Source organism: Melozone crissalis, unplaced genomic scaffold (genome assembly GCF_028551555.1).
Source record: "Melozone crissalis strain CALT ecotype California unplaced genomic scaffold, PUWL_Pcris_2 ptg000027l_1, whole genome shotgun sequence".
Classification (NCBI taxonomy): domain Eukaryota; kingdom Metazoa; phylum Chordata; class Aves; order Passeriformes; family Passerellidae; genus Melozone; species Melozone crissalis.
The window spans coordinates 21,874,864-21,893,786 of NW_026535805.1; the positions used below are offsets into that span (position 1 = coordinate 21,874,864).

At 40.1% G+C, this 18,923-nt stretch overlaps 1 protein-coding gene across 2 annotated transcripts in view; it reads right to left on the reverse strand.

Moving 5' to 3' along the window:
• Positions 1-18,923, reverse strand: part of RPS6KA2 (ribosomal protein S6 kinase A2) — a 276,800-nt gene that overhangs the window by 9,897 nt on the left and 247,980 nt on the right. For both annotated transcript variants that reach the window (XM_054279646.1, XM_054279647.1), the window contains 4 exons: positions 18,245-18,370; positions 3,980-4,069; positions 2,348-2,506; positions 1,025-1,186 (listed from right to left, as the gene is read on the reverse strand). In XM_054279646.1, the coding sequence (XP_054135621.1) occupies positions 1,025-1,186; positions 2,348-2,506; positions 3,980-4,069; positions 18,245-18,370 (537 nt within the window). The remainder of the gene's footprint in view (positions 1-1,024; positions 1,187-2,347; positions 2,507-3,979; positions 4,070-18,244; positions 18,371-18,923) is intronic.

Here is an 18,923-nt window from a genome sequence, read left to right on the forward strand (position 1 = left end):
AGAGACACTGGTATTTCATAGTAGAGAACAGATGAAGTATGGAAAGACAGCAGGTTTTTGTTTTTCTTATATGGACCAAAACAAGCAAAGGAAGACACACATTTGAAGCAGTGTATTGCAAATACTAAGATTTTTTATCTTCATCCCTCCAAGAAATGGATAATTACCCAAGAAATTAACTTCTTGCTCCTTCATTGTGAGGAAGCAGATATGAATATCTCATGAGTCAAATACAGCAAAGAGCCCAAGCCATGAAACACTGTCTGAGCCATGCCCACTCCTGCAGGGCTGCATGAAAGGAACAGCCCTAGCCAGTGATGCAGAGCCACCTCTCCCTGTGCTTGGGATAAACTGTTTGGTCTTCCTCCACTTTCCTGTCTGTAAAAACGAGAAAGAATTTCCTACATCCCCCAGAACAGGCGTGAATTTGTACTAGGAAAGCCCAAGAGGAGAGATGTTTCTTTAGCTAAGTGAATTCAACAATAAAACTCTCACTGATTTCAGCACAGTAAGGATTTTGTGCAAGGATTTTTTTTTCAGTTTTATCACAGACTCCTGGAATAGTTAAGGTTGGAAGGGTGATATAGTTCAATCTCCCTGCTCAAGCAGGGTCCCCTGGAACACTCAGGATTGTGTCTACATGGCTTTTGGATATCTCCAGAGAAGGAGACTCCACAATGTCTCTGGGTGACCTGACATCAAGATTTCCCTCGAGCCTTAATCCTGTTCTGATGCAGTGCACTAGAGGAAAAGCAGTCTGATCAGAAGCAGCTAGAGAAAAAAAGGTATTTATCCTAGTAATGAGCCAAAGCATTGCGTGCACCAGTCCAAGACAGACACCAGCTTCTGTCAGGAGAAAAAAAAGTGCTGTGACAGGAGCAGGAATAGGAAAGTTATGGTAATAGAGGCTGTGCAAGTGCCAGTAGCCTGGTTTCTGCCTTGCTGCTCTCACAAAGGCAGCAAGGGAGGAAGGATTGCTTCCTAGGACACACAGACTACTGCAGGCTTCGAAATGTGATCCTACCTCAGGAGCAACAAAGTTGGCTGTGTAGCAGGGAGTCATGAGCAGCCCGTTCTCCGCTCTCAGCTGCTTGGCAAAGCCAAAGTCACAGATCCTGATAGAGTCTGGGTTTCCTGACTCATCCATGTAGAGGATATTACTTGGCTTGAGATCTCGGTGCACGACCTTAAGAGAGAACAGTGAGAGACAAGTGAGAAGAGGAGGTCAGGGAGCACTGGGGCTTGGCTGCCATTTCTGGTCTGCTGGTTGGGGTAGGTCAAGAGCTCATGCCGAAAATATTTCAGTTTCGGAAAAAAAGTTACTTAAAAGCCTTGGGAAATTGAAGGGAAAAAAATGAAAGTCTGTTAAAATGAGAGAGAAAATATTTGACAGCCTCTGCGAGTGTATTGGGATGGAGCTGCTGCTCTGAGAGGAGACAACTTTCTGAGGGTGGCCAAAGTGGGCTGTTGTACAAACATCCTGGTGGCAGAATCTCCTGGAGCTTGATGGCCCTGAATACCCAGCTGAAAGGTGAAGAATAAATCACATAATGGGAGGAAAGTGTATAAGGGTCTTCTTGTGGTTGTCCATGCGAGTGGCTCACATCTGAAAGGAGGGATTACATTCTTTCTTAATTTCAAAATGTATTCACACAATTTCACGTGACTGTGTGTTTTACCAGATATGCTGAATTTCAGTGGCAGGAAAACAGCCTTTATTTGTTACAGCAAGACTGAAAAATTACCATGAAAGCATAGAAGCCAAAGGACAAAATGCACTTTGTTTTAACATGAAACAGGAAGAGCAATAAATATTTGACTAGTTATCCAAACTGCTTGTCCCTAAAATGCAGAAAAGGAGAGATTTTTCAAACTGTTGTATATAGAACTTAGACTCCAAAAGTCAGATTTTAACAGCATGTCAGAAGTCTTTCCCATCAGCTGCTCAAACTGTCACTTCATTTGGAGAGCTGAGCATTTGATTTTCTACCTGTCTGCTGATTCAGCTACCCTATCTGAAGTGTTGCTAAAAGTTCAGATCCTGCAACAATGATTGTGATAAAAAGCCAACAACTAATATCTCAAGAAAGTACATGAACTTGAAAATCACTGCAGTGTGGGAAAGAAAATACTACTTTGACATGCTTCAGTTCAGTGGAAAATGGATAAGAAGCCAATGACCCTATTTCACAAACCAAATGTAACTATAAATATTGAGGTAGGATTTGGGGGGGGGGGGCGGAAAACATATTTACATTTCAGAGAAGCAAAATCACAACTATTTGCGATTTCAAGAAGTTGAATTTTAAGAAGGTTGGTGCAGCTAAGCCAAAAGAGCAAGGCTTACCCCCTGAGAGTGCAGGTAGTCCACAGTCCTGGTGATGGTGCACAGCACAGCGCTGGCCTCCCGCTCAGAGAAGCACTTCTGCCGAAGGATGCGGTCCAGCAGCTCGCCGCCCCGCATCAGCTCCATCACCAGGTACACGAACTTCCCGTCATCATAGACCTGCAACAGGAACACAGCAAATGCGTGTCTTGGACCCACCAGCTTGGTAAAGGTTGGTCCTTTAACCGAAGCGTTGGCTTGCTTGCGTGGGAAGCTGAAAGAAGAAAATATCAGCAAATTTGTGGGAAATGGGCTCCTTACACTCAACAACTAAAAAGAAAACTTTATAAAATGACTTAAATCATCACTTTTTTCTGGTGTCTGTAGCAGCTTGCTGATTTGTCCTCACAGAAATGTAGCTTTACTGGTTTTCTATCATGTCAACAGAGAAGGCTCAGCTTTTAAAAACAGCACCACTCCACACAGCTTCAAATGCCTGCTGGCTCTCACCCAAGCATTCTTCTCAGTAGTGTTCTCTCTTTCCACTTCCACAGGGTAACATTTGCCATTTCAAACATCAATATTTCCCTTTGACTCATGATCAGCTAAAGAGCTGTATTATGCTGTTGGCCAACACTTGCATCTAATGATATTATTTAGTTTATATTTGCAATTCTGGTGAATATATTGTTGATATCAGCTGCAAGACATATTTACATTCAATGTCAATGGCAGTTGGTAAAAGAAATTTTATCATTTAAATTGGAGGACAACCATTTTCATGTCATCGTCCTTTATCTGGACTGCAATAATAGGCAGTGTTATAGTCATCAATGCTAAATATTTTTGGAAAGGAATATAAAAATTTATTTTATTAAGATTTTTTAAATACACTTTAACACTTAGGAATTAGGTGAGGGTATGTGATTAGGAGACTCTTATATACTTCCCTAAGGTCTAAACCACAATGTACTGGCCACTGACACAAGCAGGATTTGTTTTGTAACTCTGAATCCACATGATGTAGACAATCTTAGGTGAGTCTTTAGGCAGCTAAAAGCAGCTTTGACCAATTAAATTACTTAAATTACTTCATATAAGCGTAGTGAAGGACTATTTTTTCATATGAAATGCTGAAGAAAAATACCTTAATGACTGCTGGAGTAGAAGGCAAATAGTCCCTGGCATTAAAACACTACTGGGGGAATTCTAGTGACTCTGTGAGCTCTCCTCTTCCCAGCAAAGCAGATAGCACAGGCTGCACAGGAGTGACTGACTGCTTGAGAAAGATCATGCCCCAGCCCAGCAGCACCATTGTGTGAATTCAGCAGTGCCCCAAAACACCCAGTTAGGGAGATCCCCTTTTGAATAGTGCTGCAAACCCAAACCCAAACCCATTTTTTTCATTCTCCACCACTGTGCCCCTTTGGTTTTTTTTAAGGTTTGTTGGACAGTAACTGGACAATGCATAACCTGACCAGTCTTTCCAAATGCTATCCAGTAATTTCTTAAGTCGTGTTTTTCTCCTTGATTTCACTGGGTCTAGTTTTAGCTTGGACCTTCAACTGAAGAATTTCCCAGACATGGACTGAAAAGTGAGTGTGATTAGAAGGTGAAAATCATTTAATGCTGAAGTACTCAAAGACTACTCACATCTTTAAGAGTAATGATGTTTGGATGCTGTCCATATCGCAAGAGTATCTCAATTTCTTCAGAAGGGTCTCTCTTGCTCTTATCAATAATCTGGAATAAATGAAGGACAGTGTAGTCAAATACCAGTTAGCAGCACTAAGCACAAAGCAACCAATTCCTACAAATTAATATTCAAAATTCTTCTATTAATCATTATTCTGTGAGAGGACAGCACAAACCATGTGCAAATGACAGCCATGCTGACTGCCTGCCAAAGGCAGATGGAGCAATAATTAGTTTAGATTCTGGAGGTGTAGGCCCTCTTTTTGATGCCTACAGTTCTATTTACCCATAAATAATGGCAGCAACAAGAAGCGTCATTTAGAAATTGAACAACATCAAGAGCTTTAAAATAATCATAGTTTTAAAATTACCTCTTTGACATAAAAAATGACAGAATCGTAATATTGGCATATGCTTGTATATATGCTGATAAATTAATAGAAATTAATTGTCATATGTATTTGTCAGAAATGAAAATGTATGGACTTTAACTGTCAGGGGAGATTTGAATTGAAACTATTGGTAATCATGCGGCTCTTCAGGCCAAGCCGTTGTAGTGAACAACAGAGTGACCAGACATTGTATTTGGCCATGTAACCAAACTCTACCCATTCCTAAACTGAAAAGAAATCTGCTTCATAGAACACTTCTATGTAGTCAGCATCTTTTGTCTTATTAAAAAATATAGTAAGACATGCAAAATTTTTAGTTTTGGATGTAGCAAACCTGTAGCACCAGGTCTTAGAAAAACATGACAGCTGCTGCTTAGAGAGCATCACTGCATGGAAAACCAGCTAGCAGGAGAGCACTGACTTCTCCTCAGTGATTCTGGTAACCATATTTGCCACGTCAGGCAAAGAGCTTTAGTAATTTGTCATTTGAATCATAATATTTATGATTTAAACCTGTAAAGTGAGAACACTGATTAATGTCTCTCACTTTACAGGTTTAAATCATAAATATGGAATAAAAAAAAAAATTAAGGTAAATCTCTGCATTTTGGAATCTCAAAAGTAACTGCACAGGAGATGGTGAAAGACTCGTTCTACTAGAAACTCATAGGAGTACACTATTTTGTCTCTATTTCTTATTGCTAGAAAACAACAGCAGTACTTTTGAATAACAGGTTTACCAAAGTGGAATGGGTGGCATTTTCAGAAAATCATTTCCACTACTGCCTTGGATTTCAAGGCTTCCATACTTAAATGTGGTTAGTTTCTCTCCAAGAGCTGGGCACAGAGCACAAATATTAAATTATGATGTTAGCAGGGAAAAAACAGCTCTTTGAAAACCTCTTTTGCTAATGAAGATAAATGCCTGCCTGCTTTTTAATAAAATATATGCATTTTTCATGGTTTATTTATGGTGATACAAATTCAAGTACATGAGTAGAATCTTATGCATTAGCCATAATAATGCATAACTGAATATAAATCAGAGGTTTCACAGTCATCATGACTGGTATGTATGTGTAGTGATAATGATGGTCAGAAATTTTCCATGGCTCAGGTATGCCTCTGAGGCCATATCAGGGATTTGATTCTAAATTAATGGAAGTGTGACAAATCAAAGTGCAACAGGCAGCTGATGCAGGTAAATGGTTGTTACCCACCTTTGAATAAATAAAGTAAAACCTCAAGAATAGGTGAATGAAATAAAGATTTCTGCTGTTGTTCTCCCAGTTTAGTTGAGACTTTATCAAGAAGCCAACGAAGCCCTGATGGACCCACTCCACATGAGCACAACCACAGTGACTAAATGTGTCCCACTCAACCAGTAAGCCTAACATACAAGAAGATCCTCACTTCCTTGGCTACACTGATAAACCTCTTGTCAAGTTACTGGAGAAACTCACATGTGCCCCTGTTAGCATCTGCCTGCCCTGTACAAACTAGCAGAACCTACTGTGGCAAGTATTACCACCAGTGTGAAGGACCACTATTCCTGTGCTGCTGTAGCAAGCTATATATTCCAGATTCCTTTTCTGTTGCAGTTCCCTGTGAAAGTAAATATCCAGAGCTGTGGAAAATTTTAACTGACTATTAATAATGCAAGACTATAAATGCATACATATGGCCTAAAAAATCCAAACCAAAAATAGTCTCAGCTATTGACAAAACTAAAACCAACACAACCCGAAGCACTCTGCTACTGATGTAGTAGCAACAGCAGCAGATGACATTTAATGCTTCTAATTCACAATATGCAATGTAAATACAAATTGCAAGACAGTCCCACTAAATATGAATGTTTTTTGTTTTAACGTGTGTGCAACCTGCAATACACTGATTACATGGACAAACTGCCCGAAACTGCACCACAAATCATCGTCAGAGTTGTGAAGGGACCTGCAAAACTCCTCTCAGTCCCCGGGCAGTCTAACGGGACAGACCAGAACCATTTTTCTCCTCCACAGCAAAAGATGACTGTCACCCTGCCAGTGCCTCTCTTCAGCGTGCCTGTGACTTACACTTGGCCCTTGACTGCAACTACACCAGAAATCCCCCTGCAGGTCAGACTGGCTGCAGTATGCACAGTTTCTTTATTTCTATGTGGCAGTGGCCACAGCAGTCCATTAAATAAATATGCCCCACAGCTCCACTCCTGTGATATTCCTGATCTTCCTCTTCACAAAGTCATAGAATCATTTAGGTTGGAAAAGATCTCTTGAGATCAGCAAGCTCAACAATTAACCCAGCATTGCTAAGTCCATAACAAAACCCAAGTGCCTTATTTACATGTCTCTTAAATGCCTACGGGGATGGTGACTTCACCATTTCCTTGGGCAGTCTGTGCAGTGATTTACAACACTTCCAAAGAGTTTATTGGTGTGCTGTTAAATCCACCCAGAATTTCCTGTGGTAAAAAGAGCATTTGCCACCCTGGTCCCTGTCTCCTCTGAGACACTGTATTTTGCATAAATACAGACTCTTCTCTGTTCCTCTCTGGTAGAGCTCATGAACCTCCTGCAGCTCTTCCTGTGCAAGCAATGATGTATTTACTTTAGGAAACTCATTTTGATTTGAATTCAATTAAAATGTACTTATAAACACTCTCTATTACAGAATTAAGGGAAGATCTCAGCTACTAGTCCTGAGAATTTGAGTAATATGTCATGATGCTACTTTTCCATTTCTCTCTTTAGATGTGTGGTGAAGACGACCAACTCAAAAATTCACCATAATGTATAAGGAACTTAAATGAAAATGTAACATGAGGTCTACAGTACCTGGGCCCAGAAGAGCTGTGATGCACAAGGGTCATCCATTGCCCTTCCTAAGAGAAAGAAACTGAGCCTTAAAGCAAACAGACTTTTTTTCTGTGCATTGGACACCCAGGGATTGCTCAGAAACTCATCTGTGTCAAACAGTTTATGAAAGAATTTTAGAGTAAAATGGGCTCAGCACAGTCAATAGTGTCCTTTGTTCTGACAGAGGATTTGTTTGCTCTTTATCACATCATCTGTGTGACTAACTGAAAGGAAAAGGTGCATTTTCCTTCCTCAGTGGGATTCAGGGTAATAACATCATGATATTTTAAAATGAGTCAAGCTTCTTTAAAGGACAATACTGAACGCCTTCTTTATTAAGGAAAAAAGAAGCAGGACAGAATATTTTCAAAATCTCAATTAATGTATCTGTACAGGTTTTACAAGTCTTCTGCATGGAAAAAAATCATCTAATTCTCCTTTACTAATGGGTTTTCAATGGATTTAAGCTTGTCAGAGCAGACTAATGAGTATAAAAGAGAGTATCAATAAAATTCTGTGTGGGTAAAGCCTTGCTGAAATTGGCACAGCAACTAAATAGACAGTATATGTATTTGCTTGCTGCCTTTTTTTGAAGGTATTTGCATGCTTCCAACTGTGTAGATAAATCTCTTCTTCTGGACCTAGTTATACCATCAGCAGATGTTGGAGCCTTCAGCTGTTTGGTATCACCCACCAGCTGGGACTTACAGCCCTTACAGCCCTGCCAAAGGAACAGTACGTGTGAGCACTCCCTAATCCACTTTCAGTGAAGCAGCCCTGCTAATACAAATTGCCTTTTCCAGCACTGAAATTAACCTGAATGACTGTGCATGAGAAGAATGGAGAACGGCTGTGTTTCTCACGTGGAGTTCTCCATCACTACAGTTGTGAGATTGGAAAAAGGTAAGAAGGGGGAGGAGACAGTTTAACTGCCTTTGCTGTCTGGAAAATGAACAGCCTAAAAGAAAAGGTGAGAGAGAAGCAGGAGAGTGAGAAAAAGGACAGAAAAGAAACATGAGATACACTGATGGGAAGAGCAGTGATATGAGCCTGAGGAGAAAGGATGGGGCTCTGGCCAGACTGTGCTCCAGCTAGCAGCAAGGACACTGCTCTGTTGGGTCTGTCTGTGCTGGGGAGAAAGGACCTTGTGCATCTTTAGTGACCAAACAATTAAATGACCTTTTAATCTGCCTCATCTCCCACCACCCCAGGTGACCCTTCCTGGCAGCTGAAACCAGAGTGTGAGCTGGGGCAGCTGAGCTGCTGGTACAGCCCCAGTCTGCTGCTCCAGCTGCAGGGGCACAAAGCCCAGCAGAAGGCAGGGCAGACACACCTGGGCATTCTCATACCTTGTACAGCCACACCTGAGGCTGCCAGTGCCTTTAGGCACTGGGATGATGTAAAGCTCCTTTTAACCAGCACTAGGGAACCCTGAATGGCTTTGTGAAAAAAGCATGGAGGAGGAGAATTTAATATGTTTTTTAAAGCTGCTTGTTTTTTCTGTTATACACTGTTTTTTTCTATACTCTGTTTGGGCAGTAAGCATCTCCTTTAAGAACAGATTCATTACATAGTGTGATCTGATAGTCTCTGTAAAAATCCCCTCCTTTTCTGGGAAGGGAAGGATAAGCAAAAGGAGAATTAATTTTGTGTCCCTTTGCACATTGTATCTACACTGTGATGTATTTGAAAATTCAGGGTACCACTAATGAAACTGACTACGGGTGGGATTTGCTTCTCTTCTGAAAAAGGGGGTGTGACAGCACACAGATTTTAACTTGACAGTTTCATCTACAATACTAATTCCGATGGAAGTGTCACAGAAAGAGAGTTCTGCAGTTCTGTGGTGCTGGAAAATGTACAGGTTTCCATTTCAGTAATATTTCCTTCTAAAAACAAGGTCTATTCATGCCAAACATCTGTTTTAATTCGGTTCCTTTCTGATGTCAAATAACTCAAGTTGGACGAAAATCACTGCAGAAAGGCTAATATTATTTAAAAGAACATGGTATAATTTTAAATTTAAGAGGTCTCCACGGAGAGCTTATCCAAGCCTAATAGTTTCTGAGGGACTATTTGCTGTGCTATTAGTTTTGATTAGCTTCAGAAATTTCTTCCCTCTATCCATGCTTAAATATTCCAGGAAAATAGTGAAAAATTACTATTAAGAAGAAACAGGCCTAATTAGCAATACTTTTCTGAAATAAGGACTGCCCATTTGATCAAGCTGTGCAGGTGAGACATTAAACATTTCTGCATAGAGAGCATGCCCACTTGCTGACATCGTTTGCTGACTTAGCACTCCTAAGCTGTCAGCTGGAAGTGTTAATTAACTGCTTGTTAATTAGCACTTATAGCGTAGCACACGTTTTCTAAGCAGAACAGAAACATTAACAAATTTATTTCAATAGCAGCCATGAAACAGAAAAGCTCATTTTAGGGAGAAATCTTCAGTTCTGGAAGTAAAATGGATTGGTGGGAAAGGCTCTGAGCTGTGTCTCAGTCTGCTCTGCTCAGCACAGAGCCTTGGATCAGACTGATGAGTTTTCAGTCCATAAAGTAACTGCAACACTGCTCTCACCTTCTACAGAAAGCTTCAGAGATGGAAACCAATGAATCATTCAGAAATTTCAAAGGGGAAAAATTATGACATCAGTATGGAAGACAAATGCAAAAAACATCGTTTGAATGGCCCCAAAAGAGAAACAGAGGCGCAAAGGACTGAATTCTGTCCAAAATACTTTAGGTATTTGGCAAGCAAATTAGCGAAGAGAAACATGATATTATTAAGCTGTAGAAAAACTGCTGCCTGATCCTAGGTCTCAGAAAAGATCTAGTTAGCAGAGGGAAATAACCATATTCTCACATTCCTCAGAGGTTCAGCCATGCCAAGGAGAGAGACACTGAGAGCTTTGGGATGAAATGGGGAGGAGGCTGCAGGAATTCTTAAGCCAGAAATGTACAACCACTATACATTTAAGATTTGCTTTGAAGCTGAGATTAAGAGGTAGCCTGCACACATTTCTGTATTTCTACCTGCCCTCTCTGATTATTTTGTTAAGAATTTAGGCAATGCTTCAACCCCATTTACCCCAAAAGTCAGCAATGGCTCTTGCTTCTAGAAACAAACTGGGTAGTTGTAGAAATGCTCAAGCCACTCCTACCTCTCTGCCCTGCCTTCTCCCACATCCTTCCAGCAGAGCCCAGCACTCTGTACTGGCCTAGCCCTTCTGAAGCTGTAGCTGCAGCCATTCAAGCAGTGCCTCCTTGGAGAACTGATTTATTTCTGGGGGGAGACTATCTGGCAGAAAGCACAGCATCACAGAATATGCTGTGTTGGAAGGGACCCATCAGGATCACTGAGTCCAACTCCTATCTGAACACACTCAGACCAACAGAAAAGTGAGACCCAATGAAGCTTTGCAGGCATTCTGGAAAACCCAAATCTTCAAAAATGAGGACACCATTATGTTGCCTCCTGTTATGGTGAGTGTATGGAATGACCCTGGTCCAGGGTGGAAGTCAGGTCCTTTGATTAAGTTTTTGAAAAGGGAAAACCAAGAAAGCCTTCAAAAATACTCTCACAGATCAGATGTAAGATCCTCATAGACAACAATAATCCATCACCCTTTGCTGCTTTATCCATTTTACTGTAAATCATTTTCCATGATAGCTAGAGGACATCCTCCATGCTGTCTGCAATCACTCACAGTATGGCAATGAGCCCTTATTAGGGCTATTAATGCTGGTTTATTTGCAGAGCACTCTAAAAAACAGCCCTCTCTGTGCCAATTCAAAGAAGGACAAAGATCTGTGCTTAAATCTGCTCAAAAGCCTTTATCTCCTAAATGGCAGTCTACCAAATTTGGTGCCCCACTGCCAAAAAGCATGAGTATGCTTCAGACACTCAAAGCCATCTTTTACCTGAGTGTCTGGGCCATGTTATTTCCTGATACCCAGCTTTAAAAAACAAATTTTTGGGAAAACTTGGTCTTTTCTGTAGTTTATCAAGGTAAGAAGGGGTCTTGTACCTCTGACCCTGCATTTTGCAAGGCTACATTTTCACTAATATGACAAACCAACTGCTTGGCATGTGGAGGGGAAGACATCTCGGTCATTTCCTTGAAGAGTTTGCTTTACCAACTGCTCTCACAATCAGACTTCTTTTCCCTGAATCTCCCTTTTTTAGCTCCAAGACATTCTGTCTTCCCTTGCTGTCTTTAGCAGCCAAATGGTTGTCATCCATCATTTATATCACCTTAGAGATATTTATAGATTTTGATCGCATCCCACTGAGCTCTTGTCTGTCTTACATCACACGTATTTGTAGCTCTCTTGATAGAGCTTGCCTTGTAATTCTTGCACATTTTCTGCTATAGATTTTCTCTATTTATATTCTGTCTTAAACCACAGATATCAAAAGAGCACATGATCTCACAGGGTTTAGTATTCCTACTGAGGTACTACAAGAAAAATTCATTTATATGCAAGCATGTAAATAAGATAGAAATCAATAGGTCTGCATATAAATTGTATTAATAAAACTGTAACTACACTTGCAACATATTTATGAAATATTTGTCTGATGCAGGTATTCAAATATTTGTAATTCCATCCTATGAATTATTTGAGAACACCAAATAGCTGCATTACATATTCAGGGAAGGAAAGTAAACAGTAATGAAAAATTTTGGCCAGACTGCAGTCAGAAGCACTTTCTCAATAAAATATTGGAAAGTATCTTTAGGTATCATTAGTATGATCTTGCAGAGGCAAAAAGATATGCTTTTCATAGATAATTTGATAAGCCATCTTGAGGAAGAGCAAGGACAGTTAGAGGCTTCTGGAAGCGCTAAGTTGGCACTCTTACTTCCCATCACTTGACTGACTAATGAGGGCCTTTTACATGTCATTATATTCTTCCTGGTGCCACTTTTTCCCCAAGTGTGACATGTGATAGAGGCCTCCTCTTACCCACACAAACCTGACTGTGACAGCCAGCCAGCTAAGTCAAGGGGGGTCTGCACTGCTAGAGACTGAACAAGAACTGATCTGGTCCATGCCCATGCAGCCCATCCTCTCTCTGGCAGAGTCCTGACAGTGCAGATTGCTCTGCTCCAGCAGCAGGTAACTTCTGCTAAATTGCAAAGGGATGGATTACCAGTGGCTCTGACCTGGAGATTGGTGCACATATCCTGGGGCCTGACCTCTGCGCCATGTTCTGGGGGGGCAAGGTTGGACAAGCGGTGGTTGAGTACCTCTGGTTTGACAAGCTGGCAGACTCAGGGCCAAGAGATCTGAGGTCACCCAGCAAACTTTCCACTGACCTTCCTATTTAAATACTGATATATTTATCCCTTTTCTGCCAGACACTAAGTACATCTCAAACAGACAAAAATAGATACAAAGCCTTCCCTGAAATTTCCACTGTCTGTTTCACTTTAGTTACTTTTTATGGTTAAGGAGAGACAATTTTAAGCAAATCTGTCTAGATCTAAAGACTCCTTAACTTTCAAGGAGATTTAATGATGCTTGGACTGATTTTCTTCTTTTTTTTTTTTTCCTACTCTTATTTCACTAAGTAAGATTCCTACTTTCTTTATTGCATTCAGCACTAAACACCTGACCTAACCATACTACAGGCTAAGGAGAAAATGTAGAGCCACTAAATACCTCCTGCCTTCAGATCAGCATGCAGTTTTATCTACTCACACCAACCACCTAGAAACAACCAAACTAAGATCATGAACATCAATGGAAGTGGAAAATGAAGTTTAAGAAAATTATGAAAAAACTCTGGAATTTAAATGGGTTTTGGTGACTATGTCACTCACTGTCATTAGCAAATAAATAGACACATACAATCAGTTTGATTACACAGGCCTGCCAATACTAGCTCTCCTGAGTTACTGATTTCTATTTATTGATGGCATGCTGACACCACTTCTCTGCTGCTATCAAATTTTTGTAGCTAATTAAAATGCACCTTCTCTCCAGTCTGCACACACCAGAACATGCTAGATGGATGTGCTTTCAGGGCTTTGCAGCTGTCAGAATTATACACGAGCTATAGGATTCACTCGGACTCTAGCAGAGTCTAACTTGTATCCCAGAGGCAGACAGACTGCAAACTTTGGCTTTGCTCACAACTGTGGAACATCTGGAGCCAAACAGTTGGTTAGTACATTACAGAGATAGGAAAAAGTCATGAGATTCACATGTGTTTCAAGATCCAAATTCCACTGTAATATTGGCATCTGCAAAATTGGACTTGTCAATTTTGACTATCTCTACTATATTTTTCTTCTTCAAAGGAGGGAAAAATGTATATCCTGGTTTTAAGATATACAACCTAGTTTTCCACCTTGCCTCTAACAGCATGGAGGGACTGAAAAACCCCAAGACTTAACCAGCTGGATATTCTGAAGAAAAAGGCAGTTGACATCAAGGTGTTGAATCTGGCATCTAAACCACCTACCTCTGCAATACTGGGGGCAGTACTGGGGGTAGAACTGGCTCAGCAGCAGAAATTTCTACTTGTCTATTATCCACCAGTAATCTCTGCTGGGGGTCAGGAGTCAATCTGAGCAGACAAACCTTTAGAAACAGGGAGATGAAATGAAGTCCTTTTCTAATTTACTTAATCTGGCATCAGTAAGAAGCACATCCAAAAATCCAGCCTGAAAGCTTCACTTGTGCTCCAAGCTTGAAAGCTGTGCAATAGTTTTAAGACAAGAAAAACATTCAGAATATGCTAATTGCATCACATATCTGGAAGGTTTTGAAAAATCTGATTCACCAAGTATTCTGAACTCCAAACAAGAGCTCTTAATCTGTTTAGGCTTCCATTTTAAACTTTCTTCCACCCACAGAAACCTCTACCAGCTCCTCTAGCATAATTCTTTTACTTAATTAACTTATTTTCTATAGATACTGATGTGACTTAATACTTTGATCTTATTTTCCTTTGCTTCTGACCTCATCATTACATTTATATCCATGTGAAATTTGTAACTGCAACTGAAAATGCCCGTTCTCTTTGCTATTAAAAATCATTAGGCCCGCTGTAGTCAAGATGATCAATATTATAGCAGAAGAATCTTAAACACAGTAGAAGTCCATCAGGGGAGAAATACTCTTTTGTTTCCCATCTCTCCTCTTTCTACCAGTGTATTGTGAAGCATCCACCTCGGAATATACTGTGATTCAAAAGAATGAATAAATCCTTACTTGTATTTTAGAGCTTTTTACTTTTTTTTTCCCTTGGGAATGAGACGGAAAAAAGTTAAAAGTAAAATTTTAAAAGCTCCCCAGAGTATGTACGTGCAAGTAGAATATGACACATGGACTTGCTAAGCCAACATCTACCTGCACTGACCTACATAGGTGGTTACTAGTTTCAGGGTAGACTCAATTTGCAGGAAATCTGACTGTCTACAGAGTTTTCTCTTGCAGGGTATTGAAATGCTCTCAGAAGTGGAGCTATGTCTGAATTCTGAAATATTGCACTTAGAAGCCCAAGGGCATGTCTAAAATAGCTTTAGAGTTTATTATTAGCATTTCATTTTTACAGATGATATGGAAGAATAGGGAATAGGTGGTAAGAAAATTCTCTTCTTCAGCAGCTCCCTGATTGGATTTACAGAGGCAGTACAGCTGCCTACAGGTGCAGAGAGGTGTCTGGGGGAAATTCCAAAAGCTCCTCAGTGAGACACGTGCCTAATCTCAATCAGCTCCGAAAAGAGTGAAATTCCAGACCTGTTCAAATGCTTTTACACCACCAGCAAACACCATCTTTGCACTGCTAGACATCTAATTACCTCTACAATACGCCCCCCCAATTAGCAGCAGATGGCCAGCAAAAGGAAAAGGGATGAAGTGTTTTGCATTTTATTAAATATGTTCTGCTTCTGGGCTAGGAAAGGTTTTGCTTTTCTGGCAGTGGCTCTGACTCAAGTTACTCTGGCCAGGCAATCTCCTGTCTCAGTAAGACACCAGGGAACAATAGTAAACAAGGTGAGCGGCAGGCTCCATGGAAGGATTATTTATTTCCACAGCGACATGGTGTGTGTCTTCCTGCAGCGATGCCACCACGTAATTTCCTTAACTCCTTCCCTATCAGCAGCCTCCCCTGAGGGAGACAGGACGATGCTCTCTGAGGTGCTGGCAGCTCCTCTGAAAGAGGGAGATTTAATGAGGTGGTGCAAAGCAAATGGGGCTGCTGCCTATCACACCAACTATCTCTGCAGACACTTTTCCCTCTGAATGTTACATGCTGGAGAACACAGAGAAAATTATACTTACTAACAGAAATGAAAAGAGCCTAATTACAGTGATTTTTAAAGAGACAGTTAAAGGATGCATGTCAAAAGGGACTGATATATAATTATGATAATATCAGTTGCAACTCCTGTGCTATCTAATTACTTGAAATGGGTGGCATTGTGCAGTTTTTTTGAAAGCGAGCTACTCTGACAACAAAAGGATATAATTGTATTATGAAATTACAATAAAATTTAAAGAAAAGTAAAATTAATATATTGGTAAGAGTAATAACCAAAGAGGCAGCACCAAATGTGCTGGAAAGACAGAACAAACAGAAACCCACCAACTGTCTCCAACCCCAAATCTGTGCTGCACATTTGACTCACACTGTGTCAGAAACTGAGATGCTGCACATGTTGCCTACACTGGCAGTCAAAATCAAGACATATTTACATGACAAGAAAAGAGTTGTAAGAAGTGGAAGAACAAAGGAGTAAAATGAGGAAATATTTTAAAAAATGGGAAAGAGCATAAACCTAGCAATCACAGTGCTGAATTCTGCTGGAGCTTTGAGTGTCTCCATGCCTTGGCTATGTCCTGGATTCTCTGAGGTACCCTGAGCATGCTGGACCCTGTCAGATCTGGGCACTCAGACATCTTCAAAGGATCAGGTTTTTCTATTTTGGTTTCACACTGGCTGCATTACACTGATAAATCTGTCCACAATACTTGATATAAATGAAATATTAAAGTTACTACTTAAATTTAGTATACATTTTGTTCATCATGGATGTACGTCCGTTATACAGAACCCACACCTACTATAACATAATGCCATCTGTTGATAAATGACCTGGGCACTGAAAAGCTCTGATTTTTTAAATTCATTAGAAATGAAAATAGTAGCACATTCATATGAAAGCCCACAGATCGGCTGGTAAGTCCACGCTCCTAATTACGGTGTAGCCCAGCAAAATCAACCATTGTTTGAACAGTGACATCAACAGATTGTAGGTTAATAGTGGTTTCCAGATTTTTGTGGCCATCATGAGGAAACATGAAAAGTTTCATGGATTTTCACAGATACTACATTGCCATCAATAGCATATGTCCATACCATTGCCATAATAGTGGAAAATAAGACTGAATAAAATGCTTCATATTATTCTATTGACTGTCTGGAGGTCATTTATCTCATGAACTGAAGTCTGGATCACTTCCTTAAGCTGTCATCATCTCATTTAATAGCAAAGACACAATCTCATTTATTAGCCAAATTCACATTTCTAAAATTTTAAAACAGTAAACGTATACTGGCAGTTGGCTAGATCCCCTCATTTACTGCAAATTTTTTAAATACTCTTCTCTATGTACTGCAATCTGTTCCCATGAGATGGCACAGAAGTGAAAGGATCTGACCTAACTTCCCCTGTTTTTTCAAATTCCATGTTATAATCTAAACTTGTCCCTTTCTGGTACAAGAGCAAAACCATGAAGTACTTTCCTAACACATGAGTGTTTTCACTGCTAAACTTTTCCTTAAAGAAAAGTGCATGTTTGAAACTCTTCCTCTGAGCTGTTATCTCACAACCACTTGCCACTGGTCTCTACTGGCCCCTGCAATGGCTGCATGCTCTATATTCAATAGCACTGAATGGAATTGATGACAGTTCTCCAAGCATGGACTTCCAAAGTAGCTCTGCTGAAGTTCTTCCCTCATCCTAGCAGCTCCCTGGCCTCTGGGGCAGATGTGATGTCACTCTTACGTTTTTTGGACAATTTTCTTTGCTTAGGATTCTTCTCTTGGGAAGCTGAGAAGCTTCAGAGAAAAAGGAAGACAAAATTATCTCATTTGCTTCTCCTGTGTTTTGCTGAAGATGGTTTATCTAACACGTGAATTGTTTTACTTAATGACCAATCACTGTCTGACTGTGTTGGGACTCTGGAAGAGGTCAGGAGTTTTTCTTTAGTATCTTGTTAAACCTTCTGTAACTATCTTTTCTCTATTCATTAGTATAGTTTAGTAGAGCATAATAAATATCATATATCATATCATAAAATAATAAATTAGCCTTCTAAGAACATGGAGTCAGATTCATCTTTCCTCCCTACAACGCAGGACCCCAAAAATACCACAAAGTGACTGTGTTCCATGCACCGTTCCTTGAGCAAGTCTGAAGTTCACTGACTTATCCTCAATGCCCAACTAAATCAATATTTTATCTCTGCTGAAGACTGACTTTCACTCATTTTGATAGCATTCATTTTGAAGACAAAGGGAAATCTGAGTTTTTCTAGGTGATCATGGTTTTCACTGAAAAATCTCTTTAATTACAAGGAACTCAGATCTAAAGAACTTGAGAAAGAAGAATAAATCATGTTTCAAATTTGCAATAATTTTATATGTAATTTTTTTAAAATTATGATGATTCAGTCTAGGGTATGTTAAAAATCTTATTCAGTTTGCAAGGAGCACGGCTGAAGTGATTAACAGGGTTTCCATGCAAGACGGCAAAGGGTTTTTCCACTGAGGAATTCTATGTGGTGGGATTGAAGTGTGAAAAATAGGGAAGACTTATGAAATCTGCCATCTTACGAAACAGAAAAAAATCCCAAGCAACACCCAGCAACAAGAAATAAGTCAACAAACAATCCAGAAGCAGAGCAGCCTCAGCTGCATATCTGGCATTTACCAGAGGCTTTCTTACCTTCACTGCAAACTCTGTTTCTGTAGCTTTATGAACGCATCTCTTGCACACGGAATAGGAGCCAATTCCTATGTCCTCCTTGATCTCGTATCCATCAGTAAAGTGAATGTTGTTCCCATGTAACTGCTACAGGGGGACAAAAGAAACAAGGTAATCAGGAGATGGGTATGTAAAGGCAAGGACCAGCCTCCTCTTGAAGGAGATCCTTGATCTCCTCTCCTTCACAGAGCTCTCTTGTCCTTAGCAGCTTTTCTAAATCCAGTTAAAAGATTCTGAAGCTCTTTACATAAACAAGTGAATGTGTCTGTTCCCTTTCTACCTTTTTCCAGTCTCTAAGATGGAATTGTCTGTAGAAGTAGTGGCAAAACTGCTGTGATTTTCTAAACTATTTTTGGAATGCAGAAAATAACCATATATTAGAAATTCATAGGAAACTGTGGACCCAAATCTCCTGACCAACCTACATATCTTGACAAGATAAACTGATTTCTAAGTACTGAGGGGCAGATAACATAAAATATTAAGTTTCATAGTTTCACTGTGTTCAAGAGAGATACCCCATATATGAGGAGTGCCTCCAGATCATTGGAAGTCTTGTCTAGAATATGTTCATCTGCAGTTTCTTTGTGAGAGAGAAGTTAATATTTTCAGCCATTAATTCATATGTTCTTTGGAAAAT